Consider the following 21544-nt stretch of genomic DNA (forward strand, 5'->3'; position numbering starts at 1 on the left):
CGCCCACGGGGCGGGGCTCTCGGTTCTGGCGCGTGCGCACTGCGCGCCCTCCCGCAGGGACTGCTGGGCTGCGAGACGCGAAGCGGCGCCGGGCGGGAGAGGAGCGGAGCAGTGGTCGGAGATGTGGCGACCGGTGAGGACCCTCCCGGCCCGGGGCGCCCGAGATCCTGCACACCAGCCCCAGAGACCCGAGACCCGCAGGTCCCCAGACCCCGCCCCAGAGACCCTCGGGGCTTTTTCCCTCTTTTTTTTTTGAGGCAGGGTCTCGCTCTGTCGCCCTGGAGCGCAGTGGCGCGATCTCCGCTCACCGCAGCTTTCGCCTCCCGGACTCAGGAGATCCTCCCGCCTCGGCCCCGCAAGTAGCTGACACCGCAGGCTTGACCGCGCCCGGCCGACTCTGTATTTAGCAGAGTCGGGGTCTCGCCGTGTTGCTCAGGCTGGTCTCGAACTCCTGGGCTCTAGCGATCCGCCCGCCTTAGCCTCCCCGAGAGCTGGGATTTCAGGCAGGAGCCGCTCCCGCAGCCCTGACCGCTGCCTGAACCGGGAGCCGCAGCTCCCCGCCCGGAGGCGGGTGCCCGGCGCCCCAGAGAGCGCCATCTCCAGAGGACAGGGGCCCCGCGGGGAAGCCTCTGGCGCCGTTCCCCTCGCGAGTCGGCCTCCCGGGATCACGGACGCCTCCCTGCCCAGCCTGCTGCCCCGGACCTCCTCCGCTCGCCTCCCCGCCGGGCCCGCCCTGCCGAGAGGCGGCGGCGGGCGGGCGGGCGGGGGCTGCAGGGCGGGCTCTGCTCTGAGCGCCCCTGCCTCGGCTCAGGGGCGCGCCCCCCACGGCTCCGAGGCCCCCTCTCTCAGGCTCTCGGCGTCTCCCCGCTCCCACGTGGCCGCCGGGTCCCGTTCCTCTGTCCCTGCTGTTAGGACTGCGGGGGGGCGGGGCAGAGGCCTTGACACGCATCTTACCCACCCGCTTCCAGAAGATTTGGAAGGGGCTCCCGGCGCCGTTCCTTTTTTTCTTGGAATGTCAGCAGAGCTTGTGTTTGGTGATAAGCTAGCCTTGCCGGTCTGGCTATAAATAGCACGGATGGACGGCCCACTCGTGCCCCAGCCCAGCTGTGTGACCCCAGGGTGCTTCATGAGCCGGGGAGGTGGCCTTCAGTGCAGCTCCTTCCAGGTGGCAAAGTCTTCCCACGTGCAGGCCACTCAGTCCCTCCCCAGCCCCAGCGAGTGGACAGGTCGGTTTAACCCCTGGTTAGGAGCTGCTCATGGCCAATGAGCAGGGCTGGGTCCAGTCGGCGTTTGAGGGCTGGCTGGGGCTGAGAGGGTCACACACCCTGGGAGAAGGACAGTGTGTGTGGTCACCAGACCCATTTACCCTGCCCAGACTCCCAATCTGTCTCTTCCTAACTTTGGGGACAATTATGTGCCTCAGTTTCCCCTCCTGTTGAGGTGCACAGTGCTGTTGGGTTCCCCAGGCTCTGGTCATCCGTTCATGGTTTTTAGTTTCTGGCGTCATTCTGAGACTAGGCAGTTGCTTTTCACTGCTGCTGCCAGGCCTGTCTGTGGGACCTGTATCCTCCTCATCTGCAGGTGCTGGAAAACCAAACACGATTGGACATGCATGTGGTTCTGCGGCCAAAGCACGCCGTTTGGTTGTGAACTTCATGATACCTGTGTGAGTGTTACCACTCAGAACACTTGCTGCTTTCAAGGTAGTCAGCTGTGGTCTAGAGTCACTCTGGAAAGGGAGGTGTTTCTGTTTGTGCAGACAGACTGCACACACTCACCACAAGAAAGCATGAGAGGTTGGGGCAGAGGGCACCCGTTTCATCTTGTCCAAACTGGAAGGCTTTGGAAGTCGGGGGAGCTGCAGGATAAGTGTCACCAGGGCTGTCTCAGGTGTGTGGGGGGAAGGCCCTGGGGACCCACCATCTAAAAGACGGCTTATCTTCTGGCAGTTTAGAGGTCGTGTTCTGGGTGCGGTTGGGGCTGTGTGTCACGTGAGAATTGCCCTGGATTGGGCTCTGGGAAGTCTTCCTGGGAGGTGTGGCTGCAGGCTCACCCCCCAACCCATAACCTCTTTGGGCCTTGGGGACCTCTCCTGTGTGATGGGAATTTCAGAGAGGATAGTCTGGGTGTGCTGGGCGCCCCACATTCGGAGGAGCCAGGCTCTTGCACAGCCTCATGGGCCCTGGCAGGCACTGTGGGTTATCAGTGCCTGTTGCTTGGCAGGGCCATGTGGGGTTCTGTTCAGTCCTGTGCTTCACAGCTGTTGGTCTCATTCGGCAGGCATTCATTGAGTGCCTGCTTGTTTAGAGATGGTTGAGAGGTGGCCCTGCTCACAGTCTAGTGGGAAGACAGATTCCGTAAGTTAACAGTCACGCTGGTGTGTGATGAGGACAGTGGCAGGATAGGACCACGGTGAAGAAGGTGGAGCCGGGCATGGGCATGAGCGAGGCTGCTGGTGGACAGGGTAAGGTGATGGTGGCCTGGGGTCTACTGGAGGGATCTCGGTCCTGGATGAGAATGGGAGTGAGAGACGCAGCTGGAGCCCCTTCTGCAGTGCTGGTTCCTGAGGAAAGAGCAGAAAACTGTTGTTGGAGACAGCGATCAGCCAGCCATGACTTTCCTGGCCTCACCTGCTTGGTGGAGCCCATTGAAACGCAAGCAGCTTGCGTTGCTGATAACGGATGAGGTGGGCAGTGGTTGGGATAGCCACCTGGAGGTAGCTCCCTTGCAGCCACTTACGAGCTGCTGTTCAGAGTCTCTCCACAGTCCGTGGGCACAACTGCCTGATCTTGGGTCCTCTGGCCGTGCATGCGCTGGCACCAGAGGTGGCTAGGGTCAGGAGGTGCAGGCTGGGTAGGCAGCAGGTGGATGGTCTGCCTGAGTCGCTGCCCAGCTGCCTCGGGTTTTCCCTGTGAATCAGCACTTGCTGCATGTGACCTCGCCAAGCAGGGGTTTCTGTCAACCCGCCCTCTAGGGACAAGAGGCCATGGACTTTTCCCTTTGGCTTTCGTGTTGTTTGGAGTCCTCAAAATCTTCTCCAGGGCTCTGAGCTCTGGCCAGAAACCAGCTGGCAAGTCAGTTCCTTACTAGGTCCAGTGTTGAGGACCATGTTAGCGTCTGTGCCATGGGGCATGACTGGCTATGCACAGTCCTTTCCCCCCAAACCCTGACTTGTTAGAAGAGCTCTCAGTTGGGGAATTTGGGGTTGAGGGAGTTGTAAGACCTCATCATAGGTCAAGTGTGATTGGGAGACCAAGGTTTCCGGTGAGAGCTGTGGTGTTTTCTTTTTCTTTTCTTTTCTTTTCTTTTCTTTCTTTTCTCCTTCTTTTTCTTTTCTTTTCTTTTCATTTCTTTCTTTCTTTTTCTTTCTTTTCTTTCTTTCTTTCTTTCTTTCTTTCTTTCTTTTTTTCTCTTTCTTTCTTTCTTTCTTTCTTTCTTTCTTTCTTTCTTTCTTTCAATAATACTGTAAGTTCTATGTGGTGTTTTCATAGTCACAAAAATAAAGCAGCGCGATGTGTCAAGAGTCTCGTGGTGGGGCTTCTTTATTTATGTGTTTATTTTTCTAAATGGAGTCCCGTTCTGTCGCCCAGGCTGGAGTGCAGTGTCTCGATCTTGGCTCACTGCAATCTCCGCCTACCAAGTTTAAGCGATTCTCCTGTCTCAGCCTCCCAAGTACCTGGGATTACAGGTATGCACCATCACACCTGGCTACTTTTTTTGTATTTCTAGTAGAGACAGGGTTTCGCCATGTTGGCCAGGATGGTCTCGATCTCCTGACCTCATGATCCACCTGCGTTGGCAAAGTGCTGGGATTAGAGGCGTGAGCCACCGCGCCCGGCCCTCAGGGCTTCTTTACGTGTGTCCTGCTAGCTGCAGCATGTCCTCTCCTCCTCCAAGTAGAAGCTGTACAGGGTCCCTGTCTGTGGGGTCTCAGTAAGTTGTAAGTTTCTTCATTTGCTTTCAGAACAGTGACCTACGCAGGCCACTCCTCCCATCCAGGCGTCCACCTTCAAGGTTGGCGTCTGCTGTCTGATTCCGTGGCTGGGCACTGTTGCCACTTCCTTCTGAGATGAGGACTGCTTTCCTCTGGCCACTGGTCAGTGGCCTCAGCAGCAGGAAACAGTAAATGACAGGCCAGGGTGCTGCCAAGAGAGTGCAGGGGCAGGGACGGGGTGGGTCCCATCCCAGATGAGGCAGATGGTGACGCCATCTCTTCCTGCAGAGACTGAGGGGACATTCAGAGACAGGGTGTGTTTGATGACCTGTCAGCACCCGAGGCATCAGCCCTGGTTAAGCTGTGTTAGCCTTCTCTCCTGTGATACTTTGACTGTCAGCCTTGCTCCCAGGAGGTAGGATAGTGTTTCCATTACAGAATCAAAGATGATGGGAACCTGGCTTCCTGGCATGAGCCCAGCGGTGCTGACAGTCTTTGCTGACTGACTTGGTGATGTGGTTTGGCTTTGTGTCCCCACCCAAAGCTCATCTGAGTCGCGGTTCCCAGTGTTGGAGGAGGGGTCTGGTGGGAGGTGATCTGGTCATGGAGGCAGATTCCCCCTTGCTGTTGTCGTGATAGTGAGTGAGTTCTCAGGTCTGATGGTTTAAAAGTGTGTGTGACACTTTCCCCTTTGTCCTCTCGCTCGCCCTTTCTCTCTGTCCGCCCCCCAACTGCTTCGCCCATACTGTGCTTGCTTCCCATTTGCCTTCTGCCATGACTGTAAGTTTCCTGAGGCCTCTCAGTGATGCTTCCTGGACAGCCTGTGGAACTGTGAGTCAGTTAAACCCAGGCCAGCCGTGGTGGCTCACACCTATAATCCCAGCACTTTGGGAGGCTGAGGAGGGCAGATCACTTGAGGTCAGGAGTTCTAGACCAGCCTGGCCAACATGGTGAAACCCCGTCTCTACTAAAATACAAAAATTAGCTGGATGTGGTGGCGCATGATTGTAGTCAGCTGAGATCGTGCCATTGCACTCCAGCCTGGGCGACAGAGCAAGACTCCATCTCAGAAAAACAAACAAACCTCTTTTCTTCATAAATTACCCAGTCTTGCTTGGGTAGTTTTTTTTTTTGTTGTTGTTGTTGTTGTTGTTGTTGAGATGGAGTTTCGCTCTGTTGCCTAGGCTAGAGTGTAGTGGCACAATTTCAGCTCACTGCAACCTCTGCCTCCCAGGTTCAAGCGATTCTCCTGGCTCAGCCTCCCAGGTAGCTGGGATTACACATGCACCACCATACCCCACTAATTTTGTATTTTTAGTAGAGACGGGCTTTCACCATGTTAATCAGGCTGGTCTCAAACTCCTGGCCTCAGATGATCCACCCGCCTTGGCCTCCTAAAGTGCTGGGATTAAAGGTGTGAGCCCCCGCGCCTGGCCTGGGTAGTTCTTTAGAGCAGTGTGAGAACGGACTCATAAATTAGGTTTAGGGTTAGGCTGCCTCAGACTCCAGCGCATGTAAGTGCTGGTAGTGGTTGAGGGCAGGGGCGTGTCCTGGCCTCGTTTGACCCCACACAATTTCCTCTCTTTGCAGTTGCAGCTTTGCCATTTCCACTCTGCTCTGCTGCACAGCAGGCAGAAGCCCTGGCCGTCCCCTGCTGCGTTCTTCAGGAGAAACGTCAGGGTCCTTCCTCCAAGGTAACGAGTCCTCCATGGGCACGCGCCTCTCACCCAGGCAGGCATGGGTGGCTGGGTGGAGTCTGTGTGCATGCAGAGGTGGCAGTTGAGGGCCCAAGGCTGGACCTTCTCCTGTATCCCCAACCAAGACAGGATATGTTTGCTCCTCAGTGCGGTGCACTGGGACCAGAGACCCCCAGGTCCTGACCCATGGGACCGTGCCCAGGGGTGGGCACACCCTGACCACAGCATTTAGAACAGACAGCTAGCAAATCGGGAAGGGTGCACATGGAGCGCCTGCTCTGAAGAGCAAACCGGGTCATTCAGAGCCTGGAGGAGGGCGGGGTGACTATAGTTGGGAGTCACACAAGAGGAAGAGCAGCAAGAAGAGATGGGGAGGGATGTTCTGAGCAGAAGGAAAGGCCAGACAAGGTCCTGAGGCCAGCAAGTCTGGACCACAGTGGGCAGATGGACGGTGGCAAGGCAGGAAGGCCGTGGAGGGTAGACGTGGCCAGGCAGGGCAGGCAGGGTGAGCTGCCCAAGTGCCACTGGCTCAGTGAACCTGGCAGGGGTCTCCTTCTCCTGAGAGCTCTGCAGTAAGAGAACCTGTGTCCCTGGGACAGATGTGGCCAAGTACGGAAACAGATGTGTGCTCAGGCACCTGCCGCACTCAGGATTATGGGCCCGATGTAGAAACAGATGTGTGCTCAGGCGCCTGCCGCACTCAGGATTATGGGCCGGGTGTAGAAACAGATGTGTGCTCAGGTGCCTGCCACACTCAGGATTATGGGCCGGGTGCAGAAACAGATGTGTGCTCAGGCACCTGCTGCACTCAGGATTATGGGCCCGGTGTAGAAACAGATGTGTGCTTAGGCGCCTGCCGCACTCAGGATTATGGGCCGGGTGTAGAAACAGATGTGTGCTCAGGCGCCTGCCACACTCAGGATTATGGGCCGGGTGCAGAAACAGATGTGTGCTCAGGCACCTGCCGCACTCAGCATTATGGGTTTCCTGCTGGATTCAGCATATATGGAGCTCCTACTGTGTTCAGCATAGGTAGAGCTCCTGCTGTATTCAGCAAGTATTGGGCTTCTGCTGTATTTGGCAACTATTGGACTCCTGTATTCAGCAAGTATTGGACTCCTGCTGTATTCAGCGAGTATTGGGCTCCTGCTGTATTCAGCATGTATGGGGATCCTACTATGTTCAGCATGGGGGAAGCTCCCTTTCTTGCTCTGTACTGTCATGTGACTCAGCATGTGCCGACCTCAGCATCTTCTCTGTCTCTGCTGTGCTGATAACCATCCAGTTGAACCCTGCGAGGTGGACGGTGGTTGTGATTCTCCACAGCATAGGTGGCCCCGGTCCGTGAGGAACACAGACCTGCCATTGAGTTGCTTCCTTTACCTGAGGAGCCATTTCCATGTCCCATGGCCCCATTGGCTGGGTCTCTGGACAGACCTGAGTGAGACCTGCCCCTTACGGCCATCTGGTGCCGGGCTTTGGTGCAGGGGTTCAGGGAAGGGGACACTGATGCAGTGGTGTTCTCTGCTGACCACACCGTCAGAATGGCTGTGCACACAGGAGTGAGAGGTGGTGCTGGGGGAGGTGGTGGGCAGAGGTCAGAGCCCAGCTGAATGTGGGGGGGTGGCGCCTCCAGCCTGCATTATCTCCCCTCAGGTTCTCGAGCCCCACACCCCTGTGGAGGAAGGTGCTCTCCAGCGCGGTAGTGGGGGCGCCCCTGCTCCTCGGAGCCCGCTATGTCATGGCAGAGGCGCGTGAGAAGAGGAGGATGCGGCTCATGGTGGATGGCATGGGGCGCTTTGGCAGGTAGGAGGGCCCAGCGGTGGCGGGCAGGGGGTGCGCTGTGCAGGAGTGCCTGCTCCAGATGCTCTCACAGACGAGGGGCGTGGGGCTGGGAGGCCTGCAGAGCTTGCTGAGGATTTTACAGCTGCTTGTCAGGTGTCCTTTCCTACATGGAAGGTGCTGGCTGAAGGGACAGTGAGCACTGGCAGGCCTATAGGATGTGGTGTAGACAAGGGTCCTCCACATTGGATGCAGCCGCCACAGGCCCTTCCCTAGTTCAGCCTTGGCCTGAGCGGGGAGGGGCTCCAGCCCTGGGCCGGTGCCTTCTCCCTCAGGCTTCTAGGCTGGCGGAGAAGCAGCTGCCCTGCCTTCCTTCTCTTCTTGCCCCATTCCAAGGTTTGGGCCTGGGAAAGGAGGCTGCCTCTGTCCCTGCCCCTGGAGATGGGCAAAATTGGGTTATTGCTGTCAGGGCCCTTTCTTCCTCCTTTACCTTACAGTGCAGAACTCAGGGGGAGAGTGAGGACACCTTCTGTTGGAACCCTTGGGCGGGCATTCCTGCTTTTGGTCAGATCCCAGAATTCTTGCAGCCACAAAGCCCTGCCTAGCCTGAGCCTGGTGGAGCCAGCTCTTGGCTTTGAGAGAAACCTGTTAGCCGAAAGCCCTTTTTTTTTTTTTTTTTTTGAGACAGAGTCTCTCTCACTCTGTCACCCAGGCTGGAGTGCAGTGGCGCAATCTTGGCTCACTGCAAGCTCCGCCTCCCAGGTTCACGCCATTCTCCTGCCTCAGCCTCCTGAGTAGCCGGGACTACAGGCGCCCGCCACCACGCCCGGCTAATTAATTAATTTATTTATTTAGTATTTTTAGTAGAAATGGGGTTTCACTATGTTAGCCAGGATAGTCTCGATCTCCTGACCTCGTGATCCACCTGCCTTGGCCTCCCAAAGTGCTGGGATGACAGGTGTGAGTCACCGCGCCTGGCCCCCAAAGCCCCTTTGAATGGAGTGTCAGGGGAGGAAGGAGGCAGGGAGGGTGTGGTCCTGTTCTGCGTGCCTCCAAGCATCTGCCAGGCCTAGGTCAGTTTCTCAGCAAGTGCCTCGGCTTCTGGTGCCTTCAGGGATTTCACCAGAAGTTTCACAGAAATTTCCTCCAGCAGTGAGTGGAAGCTTGTGGATAGCTGGGCACCTGAGGATTTTCAGCCTAAAGGACAAAACAGTCGTTCCCCATGTGGGTCTCCCTGGCATCTGGTTTTGCTTGGAGTTCCTGCTGTCCCTGCCTGCAGATTTTGGGTGGCATTGTCTGTTTTGCAGGGCCATCCAGTCTCGCAGCCTGGGGTGGGTGAGGACAGAGCCTCGGGTCCTCTGCCTTTTTCTGGTGACCCTCCACTGCGGTGCATGCAAGGGCCACACAGGGCTGCCAGCCACTGTCCCCTGCAGCCTGGTTCTGAAATGTCGGCTTGGCAGGCCTGGGTTTGTCTCACCCTCTATTTCATGGCATGCAGCTGTGTCTGGTGTCCACCTCCTCAGCCACCGGCTTGGTGAGCCTGCATTCTGGGCTCACTTTGTGGGAAAACATCTTTTCACAGCTTGCTCTCAGGGGCTGAGCTGGGGTTGCAGGGAGGGACCTCTGTTAATTTTCCCAGCAGTCTGCATGTTCTCCTCGGCTCTAAGCTGTCACGGTTGCATAGACAAGCAGGCCTGTGGAGCTTCCCTGGCAGGGCACAGGGTAGCCCGGGAACACATCCTGGGTGACAGCAGCACCCACGCAGGAGCCCAGGAAGGAGCGCGGGTGAGGAGCATGGCGGGGCCAGTGCACCATGAGAAAAGGCAGCAGAGGTCAGAAAAGGCCGCAGGTACCCGAATGATCAGGGGCTGCCCAGAAAGGTGGAAGGTTTGGGACAATGTTTCTCTACCTCAGAGCCCTGTCTCTAATCTGCCACTCCTTACATTTTCTTTGTTTTTTTTTTTTTTTTTTTTGAGACGGTGTCTTGCTCTGTCACCCAGGGTGGAGTGCAGTGGTGCAATCTCAGCTCACTGCAACCTCTGCTCCCTTGGTTTAAGCGATTCTCCTGTCTCGCCCCCCAAGTAGCTTGTATTACGGGTGTGTGCCACCACGCCTGGCTAGTTTTTGTATTTTTAGTAGAGACAGGGTTTCGTCATGTTGGACAGGCTGGTCTCCAACTCCTGACCTCAGGTGATCTGCTCAGCTCGGCCTCTCAAACTGCTGGGATTACAGGTGTGAGCCACCACACCTGGCCCTAAACTTAAATCACCACCAGGCGCAGTGGCTCACACCTGTAATCCCAGCTACTTTGAGAGGCTGAGGCAGGGGAATCACTTGAACCTGGGAGGTGGAGGTTGCAGTGAACCGAGATCACGCCATTGCACTCCAGCCTGGAAGACAGAGCCAGACCCGTCTCAAAAAATAAAAATAAAAAATAAAATCACCTATGTGTGGCCGGGCGTGGTGGCTCACGCCTGTAATCCCAGCACTTTGGGAGGCCGAGGTGGGTGGATCACGAGGTCAGGAGATCGAGACCATCCTGGCTAACACGGTGAAACCCCGTCTCTACTAAAAAATACAAAAAATTAGCCGGGCATGGTGGCGGTCGCCTGTAGTCCCAGCTACTTGGGAGGCTGAGGCAGGAGAATGGCGTGAACCCAGGAGGCGGAGCTTGCAGTGAGCTGAGATCGTGCCACTGCACTCTAGCCTGGGTGACAGAGCGAGACACCGTCTCAAAAAAAAAAAATCACCTATGTGTTTTGTTTTACCCCCACCCCCCCCTTTTTTCTTTATTTTTTGGAGACAGTCTCACTCTGTTGCCCAGGCTGGAGTGCAGTGGCTTCATCTCAGCTCACTGCAACCTCCATATCCCAGGTTCAAGCAATTCTCATGCTTCGGCCTCCCGAGTAGCTGGAACTACAGGCGTGTGCCACCACTCCCGGCTAATTTTTTATATTGTTAGTAGAGATGGGGTTTTGCCATGATGCCCAGGCTGGTCTTGAACTCCTGAGTTCAGGTGATCCGTTTGCCTCAGCCTCCCAAACGGCTGGGATTACAGGTGTGAGCTACCATACCTGACCTAAATTTAACTTTTTTTTTTAATTTTTAATTTTTTAATTTTTTATTTAACTTATTTTTTTTTTATTTTTTGAGACGGAGTTTTGCTCTTGCTGCCCAGGCTGGAGTGCAGTGGTGGGATCTCGGCTCACTGCATCCTCCACCTCCCGGGTTCAAGCGATTCTCCTGCCTCAGCCTTCTGAGTAGCTGGAATTACAGGTGCCCACCATCATGCCTGGCTAATTTTTGTATTTTCAGTAGCAATAGGTTTTCACCATGTTGGCCAGGCTGGTCTTGAACTGCTGACCTCAAGTGATCTGTCCGCCTCGGACTCCCAAAGTGCTGGGATTACAGCCGTGAACCACTGCGCGGGCCATGCCTGGAGTTTTTGTTGGGGTATTAATACTTGGGCGGGATTGATTGAAAATCTCCAGTTTCTCAGAAAATCCCAGGAACTCAGTTTCTAGCCCTGGTCCTCCCCCTCCCATCCCCGTAGGCCCCAAAGTGGTGGATCTTCGCCCTGAGTCCCTCCTTAGCATAAGCCCTCAGGGCTACCATGGAAAACAGAGGCCCTCCTTATCACTCAGGAAATCCCGAGGACTTAAGAAGGGACAAAGGTCAGACCTCTCTTTGGGTAAAGTTAATTCTTCATTGCACATGATTGGACACCTTTGAAGATTACAGGCTTGTAAGTATTGTATAACAAGAGTCAGCAAACTGTGGTCCCTGGGCCAAGTGCAGGGGCCCAGTGTGGCAGCTGTCTGATTTGTAAATAAAGCTTTATTGGAACACAGCCATGCCCATGCATTGCCTGTGACCACTTGGTGCATAGTTGCCCATGTGCTCATGCATGGCCGTAGTGCCTAAAATAATTACCATCTCATCTGTTACAGAAATATTTCACTGCTTCTTATTTTCTCAGTGTGGGTTTGTCTGATGTTTGCTTGTGGTCATATTCATCATCCGTTTTGGCAGGAATCACACGGGAGTGACACTGCTTCTGTCCTGCCGGGGGCACACGATTTCAGTTTCCCCATTTGAGTCCCTTGTAATTAGCTGTATGGAGGCAGTTGAGATGATGTGTCTGTTCTCACTGCTCCTCCACCCAGCAGTTTGTTTGTTTCTTTATTTATTTATTGAGACGGAGTCTTGCTCTGTCACTCAGGCTGGAGTATAGTGGCGACATCTCGGCTCACTTCAGCCTCTGCCTCCTGGGTTCAAGCAATTCTCCCAGCCCCAGTCTCCCCAGTAGCTGGGATTATAGACACTTGCCACCACACCCCGGCTAATTTTTTTCAATTTTTAGTAGAGACGGGGTTTCTCCATGTTGGCCAAGCTGGTCTTGAACTCCTGACCTTAAGTGATCCATCTGTCTCAGCCTCCCAAAGTGCTGGGATTATAGGCATGAGCCACCGTGCCTGGCCTCCACCCAGCAGTTTAGCACTCACTGACACTTTTTTTTTTTTTTTTGAGACAGAGTTTCACTCTTGTTGCCCAGGCTGGAGTGCAATGGCGGGATCTCCGCTCACTGCAACCTCCACCTCCTGGATTCAAGCGATTCTCCTGCCTCAGCCTCCTGAGTAGCTGGGGATTACAGGCACACGCCACCACGCCCAGCTAATTTTGTATTTGTTAGTAGAGGCGGGTTTCTCTGTGTTGGTCAGGCTGGTCTTGAACTCCTGACCTCAGGTGATCCGCCTGCCTTGGCCTCCCAAAGTGCTGGGATTATAAGTGTGAGCCACCACACCCAGCCTCCAACATTTTATTGTGAAAAACTTCAAACATACAGCAATGTTGGAAATGCTCTGTGAGGCAATGTGAAATGCAATGCGAAAATGCTTTGGGAGGCCGAGGAGGGCGGATCACGAGGTCAGGAGTTCGAGACCAGCCTGACCAACATGGAGAAACCCCATCTCTACTAAAGATAGAAAAATTAGCTGGGCATGGTGGTGGGCACCTGTAGTCCCAGCTACTCGGGAGGTTGAGGTGGGAGAATCGCTTGAACCCGGGAGGCGGAGGTTGCAGTGAGCCTAGACTGTGCCATTGCACTCCAGTCTGGGCGACAGAGCGAGACTCCATCTCAAAAAGAAAAAAAATTAAATTCCTTCTCCCCCAAGTACAAGTCTGTGGGACTTTTTCACATCTTTAAGTTTTGTTACAAAAGTGTTGTGTTTACTATAACAAATTTTAATAGTAGAAAAGTTAAAGCCGGGCGCGGTGGCTCATGCCTGTAATCCCAGCACTTTGGGAGGCCAAGGCGGGGGTATCACAAGGTCAGAAGATCGAGACCATCCTGGCTAACACGGTGAAACCCCGTCTCTACTAAAAATACAAAAAAAATTAGCCGGGCGTGGTAGCGGGCGCCTGTAGTCCCAGCTACTCAGGAGGCTGAGCCAGAAGAATGGCGTGAACCCGGGAGGTGGAGCTTACAGTGAGCCGAGATTGCAGCACAGCACTCCAGCCTGGGCGACAGAGCGAGACTCCGTCTCAAGAAAAAAAAAAAAGAAAAGTTAGAAATGTAGAAAGCTCCCCTGAGACCCACACCAAGGGTAAAAATTCTCCAAGAATTTTATCAATGCATATTGGCTCATGTTTCAGCCCACACACTCTTCTAAATGTACAGATGTGACCTAAAATGAGATGCACCTGCCCTGCCCTTGGACGTCTCCCGCTGCAGTCCACAGCTACCTTCACATGGCCTCTTAGGTACCTCAAGGGTAAAAGGATTTTAACCTTTTATTATTATTATTATTATTATTATTATTATTATTATTATTTTGAGACAGTCTCACTCTCTCACCCAGGCTGGAGTGCAGTGGCACAATCTTGGCTCACTGCAACTTCCACCTCCTGGGTTCAAGTGATTCTCTCGCCTCAGCCTCCCGAGTAGCTGGGATTACAGGCATGTGCCACCACATCCTGCTAATCTTTGTATTTTTAGTAGAGACGGGGTTTTGCCATGTTGGCCAGGCTGATCTCAAATTCCTGACCTCAGGTGATCTGCCTGCCTTGGCCTCCCAAAGTGCTGGGATTACAGGCGTGAGCTACTCACCTGGCTCACTGCAACTGCAATCTGCCTCCCGAGTTCAAGCGATTCTTGTGCCTCAGCCCCTCCCGGGTAGCTCTGGGACTACAGGCATGCACCACCACACCCAGCTAATATTTGTATTTTTAGTAGATACAGGGTTTCACCATGTTGGTCAGGCTGGTCTTGAACTCCTGACCTCAGGTGATCCACCCGCCTCGGCCTCCCAAAATGCGGGGATTACCGGCGTGAGCCACTGTGCCCGGCCTAACCATTTTTGATATAACTTTTCTTGACTCTATGTCAAAACTGCTTGCTGTATCAATAGCCTCAGCTCTAGGTCACAGAAATCACTGTGTTGCTGTATCAATAGCCTCAGCTCTAGGTCATAGAAATCACTGTGTTGCTGTATCAATAGCCTCAGCTCTAGGTCACAGAAATCACTGTGTTGCTGTATCAATAGCCTCAGCTCTAGGTCATAGAAATCACTGTGTTGCTGTATCAATAGCCTCAGCTCTAGGTCATAGAAATCACTGTGTTGCTGTATCAATAGCCTCAGCTCTAGGTCATAGAAATCACTGTGTTGCTGTATCAATAGCCTCAGCTCTAGGTCACAGAAATCACTGTGTTGCTGTATCAATAGCCTCAGCTCTAGGTCATAGAAATCACTGTGTTGCTGTATCAATAGCCTCAGCTCTAGGTCATAGAAATCACTGTGTTGCTGTATCAATAGCCTCAGCTCTAGGTCATAGAAATCACTGTGTTGCTGTATCAATAGCCTCAGCTCTAGGTCATAGAAATCATTGTGTTGCTGTATCAATAGCCTCAGCTCTAGGTCACAGAAATCACTGTGTTGCTGTATCAATAGCCTCAGCTCTAGGTCACAGAAATCACTGTGTTGCTGTATCAATAGCCTCAGCTCTAGGTCATAGAAATCATTGTGTTGGCTCACGTGCACACAGGCATTGACTGCGGAACGCAGGGTGCTGCTGGGGTCTTGTGCTCATGTGCGCAGGTCGGGGTGGATGGGGCAGCTTGTCGGGACAGGCAGGCTGGTTTGCAGAAAGGGCAGCTGGGCTTGGCCTCTCCATGTGCCTTCTTGGGCAAACGCCATGGAACGTATGCTGGTAGCTCCATCACCTGTTCATCTCTTCAGTGTTTTTGAGGTGTCAGTTCAGTGCCAGCCACAGAAACGAGGCGGCTGGAGGCCCTGCCTTCCCCGTCAGTCACTAACCACCGCAAGCATGTCCTGTGCCTGCCACGAGCAGTTAGGCTTCTCTCGCACGCCTGGGTCTCGACGAGGGTCTTAGGGTCTAAAGCTGATGCACTCTGGTCCAAAGCCAGCACTGCCCACCGAGTAGCCTTTGAGTCCCAGAGCACATTTAGAAACCCTGGCCCAACTTGGCTGGGCGCGGTGGCTCACGCCTGTAATCCCAGCACTTTGGGAGGCCGAGGCGGGCGGATCACTTGAGGTCAGGTGTTCGAGACCAGCCTGGAGAAACCCCGTCTCTACTAAAAATACAAAATTAGCTGGGCGTGGTGACACATGCCTGTAATCCCAGCTAGTTGGGAGGCTGAGGCAGGAGAATCGCTTGAACCTGACAGGCAGAGGTTGTGGTGAGCCGAGATGGTGCCTTTGCACTCCAGCTTGGGCAACAAGAGCGAAACTCGGTCTCAAAAAAAAAAAAAAAAAAGAAAGGAAACCCTGGCCTGTCAGGTGCGGTGGCTCACGCCTGTAATCCCAGCACTTTGGGAGGCCGAGGCGGGCAGATCACGAGGTCAGGAGATCGAGACCATCCTGGCTAACACAGTGAAACCCCGTCTCTACTAAAAATACAAAAAAATTAGCTGGTCGTGGTGGCAGGCGCCTGTAGTCCCAGCTACTCGGGAGGCTGAGGCAGGAGAATGGCGTGAACCTGGGAGGCGGAGCTCGCAGTGAGCCGAGATCGCGCCACTGCACTCCAGCCTGGGCGACAGAGTGAGACTCTGCCTCAAAAAAAAAGAAAAAGAAACCCTGGCCTAACTCAACCAACACACTCCAGGTGCTCTGCTCTATGGGGGCCCAGAGTGGGGCCTGAATGGCCGGGGGGTCTCCCTGGATTGATGGGGGACACAGAGCCCACCTGAGCAGCCAGAGCTGTGCATCAGGAATGACTGTGGGCCCTGTCCCCAGGCAGGTACATGAGCTTCGCAGAACGCATGGACAGGCCTCTGGCCATGGCCAGCCTTGGAGAAGCCACTCTGACCTCAACCCCTCCCTGTGCACCTGTGTGTGGTCTGTCCGCTGCCTGGCGCCTCATTCCAGGGCTGCCCAGCTGGTCCCCAGAGTTCCCCCAGGGCTCCCACCCTGATATCCTAACTGGGGCCAGGCCTGGGGACAGCCCTCTACCCCAGCATTCCCATCCTCTTGCCTAAATCTCCCCCAGGAGCCCAGTACCTGCTCAACAGATACCCAGGATGTCCCCCACTTCCTGCCTTAACTGGGCTCTCTTCCCTGCAGACCTTGCCTCCCCAGGCCTTGGAGACCCACCCTCCTGGTGTCCTCCTCTCTCCCTAGTGGACCTCAGGCTGTAGGTGACCTTGACCCTGCTGTGACCTCTGCTGCCTCAGCCCTGCCCCCTTGCTGCCATCCTTTACCTTCACAGACAGCCTTGGAACCCCATCTCTCCAGGGGATACCACCATCCATACCGTCCCCTACCCCATCTTACCTGGGCACCCTTGAGGGTGGCAGGGAGTGAGGGTGGCATGGACACAGGCTGCCCATTCTGCAGATCTTTTTTTTGTTTTTTGAGACGGAGTCTCGCTCTGTCGCCAGGCTGGAGTGCAGTGGCGCAATTTCAGCTCACCGAAACCTCCGCCTCCTGACTTCAAGTGATTGTCCTGCCTTAGCCTCCCGAGTAGCTGGCACTACAGGCATGCACCACCACACCTAGCTAATTTTTGTATTTTTAGTAGAGACGGGGTTTCACCATGTTGGTCAGGATGGTTTCAATCTCTTGACTTTGTGATCTGCCCGCCTCAGCCTCCCAAAGTGCTGGGATTATAGGCGTGAGCCACTGTGCCCGGCCTCTTTTTTTTTGAGACCGAGTTTCGCTCTTGTTGCCCAAGCTGGAATGCAATGGCACCATCTTGACTCACTGCAACCTCCACCTCCTGGGTTCAAGCAATTCTCCTGCCTCAGTCTCCCGAGTAGCTGGGATTACAGGTGTGCACCATCACACCCGGCTAATTTTTTTGTATTTTTAGTAGAAACGGGGTTTCACCATGTTGGCCAGGCTGGTCTTGAACTCCTGACCTCTGGTGATCTGCTCATCTCGGCCTCCCAAAGTGCTGGAATTACAGGCATGAGCCACTGTGCCCGGCACTGCAGATCTTTTTTTGGACGGAGTCTCGCTCTGTCGCCCAGGCTGGGGTGCAGTGGTGCAATCTCGGCTTACTGCAGTCTCCGCCTCCTAGGCTCAAACGATCCTCCTGCCTCAGCTTCCTGAGGAGCTGGGACCACAGGTGTGCACCACCATGCCTGCCTAATTTTTTGTATTTTTGGTAGAGACGGGGTTTCAACATGTTGCCCGGGCCAGTCTCGAACTCCTGAGCTCAAGTAATCCTCCCAGCACAGCCTCCCAGTGTGTTGGGATAACTAACGTGAGCCACCGCGCCTGGCCCCGTTCTACTGCTCTTGAGCTGAGACTGACCTGCAGGGCCACAGGACACCCCATGAGCTCAGCAGCCCCCCTTGTGCTCACACAGGCCTATGCGGCGGTAGGCTGGACCCTGGCTTGGCCTCACCCTTGGGACATGAAGGGCTGGCCAGGGTGAGGCTGGACCATGAGGGCTCTGACAAGAGGACCAAGCACCGGGGCCCTGAGCCTGCCCCGCTGGAGACTGAGGCCACCTCTGCCCACAGGTCTCTGAAGGTCGGCCTGCAGATCTCCCTGGACTACTGGTGGTGCACCAATGTTGTCCTTCGAGGGGTGGAAGAGGTTTGTCCTGGCGCCCTGGGCATGAGGTGGTGGGCACGAGTTGGTGGGCTGGGTGGGACTGAGGAGGCAGCCACCTGTCGCCATGTGTTCTCCCATGCCTGGTCAGAACAGCCCGGGCTACTTGGAGGTGATGTCTGCGTGTCACCAGCGGGCGGCTGATGCCCTGGTGGCAGGGGCCATCAGCAACGGGGGCCTCTATGTGAAGCTGGGCCAGGGGCTGTGCTCCTTCAACCACCTGCTTCCCCCCGAGTATACCCGGACCCTGCGCGTGCTAGAGGACAGAGCCCTCAAGCGGGGCTTCCAGGAGGTGAGTGCTGCGCTCAGGCAGGGAGAGGTGGGGCCTCCGGCAGTGGCCCCAGGCTGCTTTGAGCACCTGTCCTTCCAGGTGGACGAGTTGTTCCTTGAGGACTTCCAGGCCCTGCCCCATGAGCTCTTCCAGGAGTTTGACTACCAGCCAATTGCTGCCGCCAGCCTGGCACAGGTGCACAGAGCCAAGCTGCACGATGGCACCAGCGTGGCCGTGAAGGTATATGGGGGCTGCCTTGTTCAGCAGTGGGCTGGGGGGGGCACAGTGGGGCCCCACGTCCTCACCACACCCTCGCCCAGTGCAGGTGCAGTACATTGACCTGCGGGACCGCTTTGATGGGGACATCCACACCCTGGAGCTCCTGCTGCGGCTCATTGAGGTCATGCACCCCAGCTTTGGCTTCAGCTGGGTCCTCCAGGTACCGCCCCACCCCTTCCCCGGCCAGCAGGAGCAAGCACGTAGGCAGAGCTGGTAGGAGCAGCTGGTAGGCAGAGCTGGTCCTCAACCGCCATCTGGCCCCCAGGACCTGAAGGGGACCCTGGCCCAGGAGCTGGACTTCGAGAATGAGGGCCGCAACGCAGAGCGCTGTGCGCGGGAGCTGGCGCACTTCCCCTACGTCGTGGTGCCCCGCGTGCACTGGGACAAGTCCAGCAAGGTGGGCTGGGCCAGGCCCTTGGGGTGGGCACAGCGCCGGGCCTGCTGAGCCCAGCCTCTTGCTCTCCCCAGCGCGTGCTCACTGCCGACTTCTGCGCCGGCTGCAAGGTCAACGATGCGGAGGCCATCAGGAGCCAGGGGCTGGCGGTGCAGGACGTGAGTGCGGGGGCTGGGGCGGGGGCGGGTCAAGGCGGGCTGGTGCTGCGTCCACTGCAAGGCCTCTCCTCTCCCCAGATAGCAGAAAAGCTCATCAAGGCCTTTGCGGAGCAGATATTTTACACGGGTTTCATCCACTCGGACCCACACCCTGGCAACGGTAGGAAGTTACCCTGGGGGTGGGGGTCTCAGGTTGGGGGCGCGGCGCGACCTAAGAGGCTGTATCCCTAGTTCTGGTGCGGAAAGGCCCGGACGGGAAAGCGGAGCTGGTGCTGCTGGACCACGGGCTCTACCAGTTCCTGGAGGAGAAGTGAGCGCGGGTGGGTGGGCGTGGGGCAGGGCAAGCCTCTCCTGCCGCAGGGGGCTCATGGCTGCGGGCCCATCCACACCCAGGGACCGCGCAGCCCTGTGCCAGCTGTGGCGGGCCATCATCCTGAGGGACGACGCCGCCATGAGGGCGCACGCAGCCGCACTGGGGGTACAAGGTGAGGGCGTGCAGGGATGGCTGGGGCACCACAGAAGGGAGGCGGGTGGCGCGGAGCCCAGCTCAGAGCCCCCTCCCTCCCCAGACTACCTCCTGTTCTCCGAGATGCTCATGCAGCGCCCCGTGCGCCTGGGGCAGCTGTGGGGCTCGCACCTACTGAGCCGCGAGGAGGCAGCCTACATGGTGGACATGGCTCGCCAGCGCTTCGAGGCCGTCATGGCGGTGCTCAGGGCGCTGCCGCGGCCCATGCTGCTGGTGCTGCGCAACATCAACACCGTGCGTGCTATCAACGTGGCCCTCGGCGCCCCGGTGGACCGCTACTTCCTTATGGCTAAGAGGTCGGTGGCCCGAGGAGGCGCCCCGGCCGTGGTGGGGCTGGTGTGGGGCTGTCGCGGCGCTAACGCGGGTGTGTGCAGGGCTGTCCGGGGCTGGAGCCGCCTGGCGGGTGCCACGTACCGGGGTGTCTTCGGCACTAGCCTCCTGCGCCATGCTAAGGTCGTCTGGGAGATGCTCAAGTTTGAAGTAGCGCTCAGGTGAGTGGCCGCAGGGCAGGTGGGTGGCGGGGGCCTGCTCCCGCCACCCACCTGTGACCTGTGACCTGACCCACGCAGGCTGGAGACCTTGGCCATGCGGCTGACCGCCCTCCTGGCTCGTGCTCTGGTCCACCTGAGCCTCGTGCCCCCAGCGGAGGAGCTCTACCAGTACCTGGAGACCTAGGGTGCAACCGCCCAGGGCCGGTGGGGCCCTTTTCGCCTTGGGCTGACGGAGGTGGCCGGGCTAGAGATGTGGACACCCCGAGCCCCGTGGGCACTCGCATTGGGGGGCTATGACAGCAGCTGGGCCAGGAGGCCGTGTAATGACCACACACTCCTCTCAAGCAAAAATGTTTTTCCTTGTGTTTTGTACAAAAATGGGGGTGGGAGGTAGTGCGGTGTGCTGGTGGTGACGGCATCCACGGGGCTAGAAGTGGGCGGTGACGCGGTCCGTCTCCAGCAAGTCGTCCAGGATCTGCAGGGGATGGACGGGTGGATGGGTGGGTGGGGATGCGCGCGGAGGGGCGGGGCGCGCGGAGGGGCAGGGCGCGCACTCACTATGTCGGGCGTGGTGCCGATCTTCTTGGCCAGCTCGCTGCGCTCCATGGTGCTCAGGTACAGGTAGCGGTTGAGCAGCTCCCCATCCAACACGTTGCGCACGGCATTCTGGAGGGTGCGGCGGTCCACGTGCAGCATCCTGGGGCGTACAGGCACGGGTGTCAGGGCAGGCTGGGGTGGAAGGGGTGCTGCACAGGGGCAGGGCCGGGGCTCACCGGAAGGCGCGAGGGTTGAGGCCGGCGTGGTGTGGCAACATAGTGGTCAGCGCGTTCTGCAGCATCAGCAGCCGCCGGTAGGTCTTCTCCTGCATGGGCAGCAGCAGCCCGATGCCGCCGTCCAGGGTGGCTGGTGGGGGGTGGGGGGTAAGGGGAGGGTTTTGGTGTGAGCCAGGCCAACCCTAGGGCCCCCCCCCACCCAGACACACCTGCCCCCGCCACACTCACCAAACCACGTGATGTGCTTATTCTCCCACACGACCGACTTTTTGCTGAGCCCCTCAGCGGCCCCCCGGCACGGGGTCCTCCAGAACGTGTTCACGTGGGCACCCACGTGGAAGTCCGCCCGGCGCAGCAGGCGCATGCCCCCGAAACTCTCCTTGGCTAGACCAGAAAGGCCTAGGGTCACTGCTAGCCCAGCCCCGGCCCAGGCAGAGGGGGTGGAGGAAGCACTCACCTTCAGGCAGGTACATGTACACCATGAGGTTGCGGTCGCGGTCAGACACTGGGGAGCAGAGGCCCAGAGTCAGCTGCGGCCACTCCCAGAGCCTCAGCTCCCCAGACCCTGCCACATACCCAGAAAACCCAGCTGGGCATTGTCCACCATGAAGTCCACGCTGTACACCTCCAGGGGCTTGGCATCCTGGGGCAGGGAGGGAGCGTCAGAGGTGCCTTGGGCGGGTACCCACCCAGACACGGGCACCGCGGCCACAGGCGTACCCGCGACACCAGGCTCAGCGTCTTGCTTTCCTCCTGGTAGCGCAGCAGCGAAATGCTCTTCATGACGTCGGCTGCCAGGATGAAGTTCTTGACGCTGATCATCTGGTGGATGTAGAGCTGCGTGTCGATGAAGGCCATGCCTGTCAGCTCGCTGGCCCGCAGGCTCCACAGGAAAATCTGGGGGCGAGGGGGAGGGTGAGCGGGGGCGGATCTGGAGTCAGGTGGGGGTGAGCCGGGGGGCACACGCCGGGTGGGACTGGCACACCTTCTGGCCGATGGCCGACACCAGGTGGCCATTGCAGTGGCACAGGGCGGTCACGGGCCCCTTCTGCTCCTTCTCGTAAAGGACTTTGAACTTGTTCTTGGTCAAGGGCTGGCCAGGCTCGGGCACCACCTCAATCACATCCATGATCAAGATCTGGAGGGCATGGGTATGGCTG

At 56.9% G+C, this 21544-nt stretch overlaps 2 protein-coding genes across 12 annotated transcripts in view; one reads left to right on the forward strand and one right to left on the reverse strand.

The window, feature by feature from the left end:
• ADCK5 (aarF domain containing kinase 5) lies at positions 1-19962 on the forward strand. Of its 6 annotated transcripts, XM_054499312.2 has the most exons (16): positions 62-133; positions 1582-1666; positions 5525-5628; positions 7288-7437; positions 17402-17477; positions 17584-17784; positions 17863-18003; positions 18089-18202; positions 18308-18439; positions 18511-18594; positions 18673-18754; positions 18826-18904; positions 18988-19079; positions 19164-19416; positions 19495-19611; positions 19690-19962. In XM_054499312.2, exons 2-16 carry the CDS (start codon positions 1613-1615, stop codon positions 19793-19795), a joined length of 1785 nt encoding a protein of 594 aa, XP_054355287.1. In that variant the 5' UTR covers positions 62-133; positions 1582-1612; the 3' UTR covers positions 19796-19962. The 6 variants fall into 6 exon arrangements, with proteins under 6 accessions (XP_054355288.1, XP_054355287.1, XP_054355289.1 ...); XM_054499313.2 differs by lacking the exon at positions 1582-1666 and having other exon boundaries at positions 1-133; XM_054499314.2 differs by lacking the exons at positions 62-133; positions 1582-1666; positions 5525-5628 and having other exon boundaries at positions 7300-7437; positions 17589-17784.
• The window catches only part of CPSF1 (cleavage and polyadenylation specific factor 1), a 17203-nt gene continuing 15610 nt past the window's right edge, over positions 19952-21544 (reverse strand). For 3 of the 6 annotated variants that reach the window (XM_054499308.2, XM_054499304.2, XM_054499309.2), the window contains 8 exons: positions 21370-21522; positions 21105-21281; positions 20961-21027; positions 20842-20889; positions 20613-20783; positions 20385-20514; positions 20170-20308; positions 19952-20086 (listed from right to left, as the gene is read on the reverse strand). In XM_054499308.2, the coding sequence (XP_054355283.1) occupies positions 20039-20086; positions 20170-20308; positions 20385-20514; positions 20613-20783; positions 20842-20889; positions 20961-21027; positions 21105-21281; positions 21370-21522 (933 nt within the window). In that variant the 3' untranslated portion in view covers positions 19952-20038. The remainder of the gene's footprint in view (positions 20087-20169; positions 20309-20384; positions 20515-20612; positions 20784-20841; positions 20890-20960; positions 21028-21104; positions 21282-21369; positions 21523-21544) is intronic. The other 3 variants (XM_054499310.2, XM_054499305.2, XM_054499311.2) reach the window with 1 other exon arrangement.

This window comes from Pongo pygmaeus, chromosome 7, assembly GCF_028885625.2.
Source record: "Pongo pygmaeus isolate AG05252 chromosome 7, NHGRI_mPonPyg2-v2.0_pri, whole genome shotgun sequence".
Classification (NCBI taxonomy): domain Eukaryota; kingdom Metazoa; phylum Chordata; class Mammalia; order Primates; family Hominidae; genus Pongo; species Pongo pygmaeus.

Bases quoted from the DNA above. Each gene is read 5' to 3' on its own strand.
- ADCK5 (XM_054499312.2), top strand. From the start codon at position 1,613: ATGTGGTTCTGCGGCCAAAGCACGCCGTTTGGTTGTGAACTTCATGAT. The intron at 18,004-18,088 runs GTATATGGGGGC...CGCCCAGTGCAG, and splicing joins GCACCAGCGTGGCCGTGAAG to GTGCAGTACATTGACCTGCG. The intron at 18,905-18,987 runs GTGAGCGCGGGT...ATCCACACCCAG, and splicing joins TACCAGTTCCTGGAGGAGAA to GGACCGCGCAGCCCTGTGCC.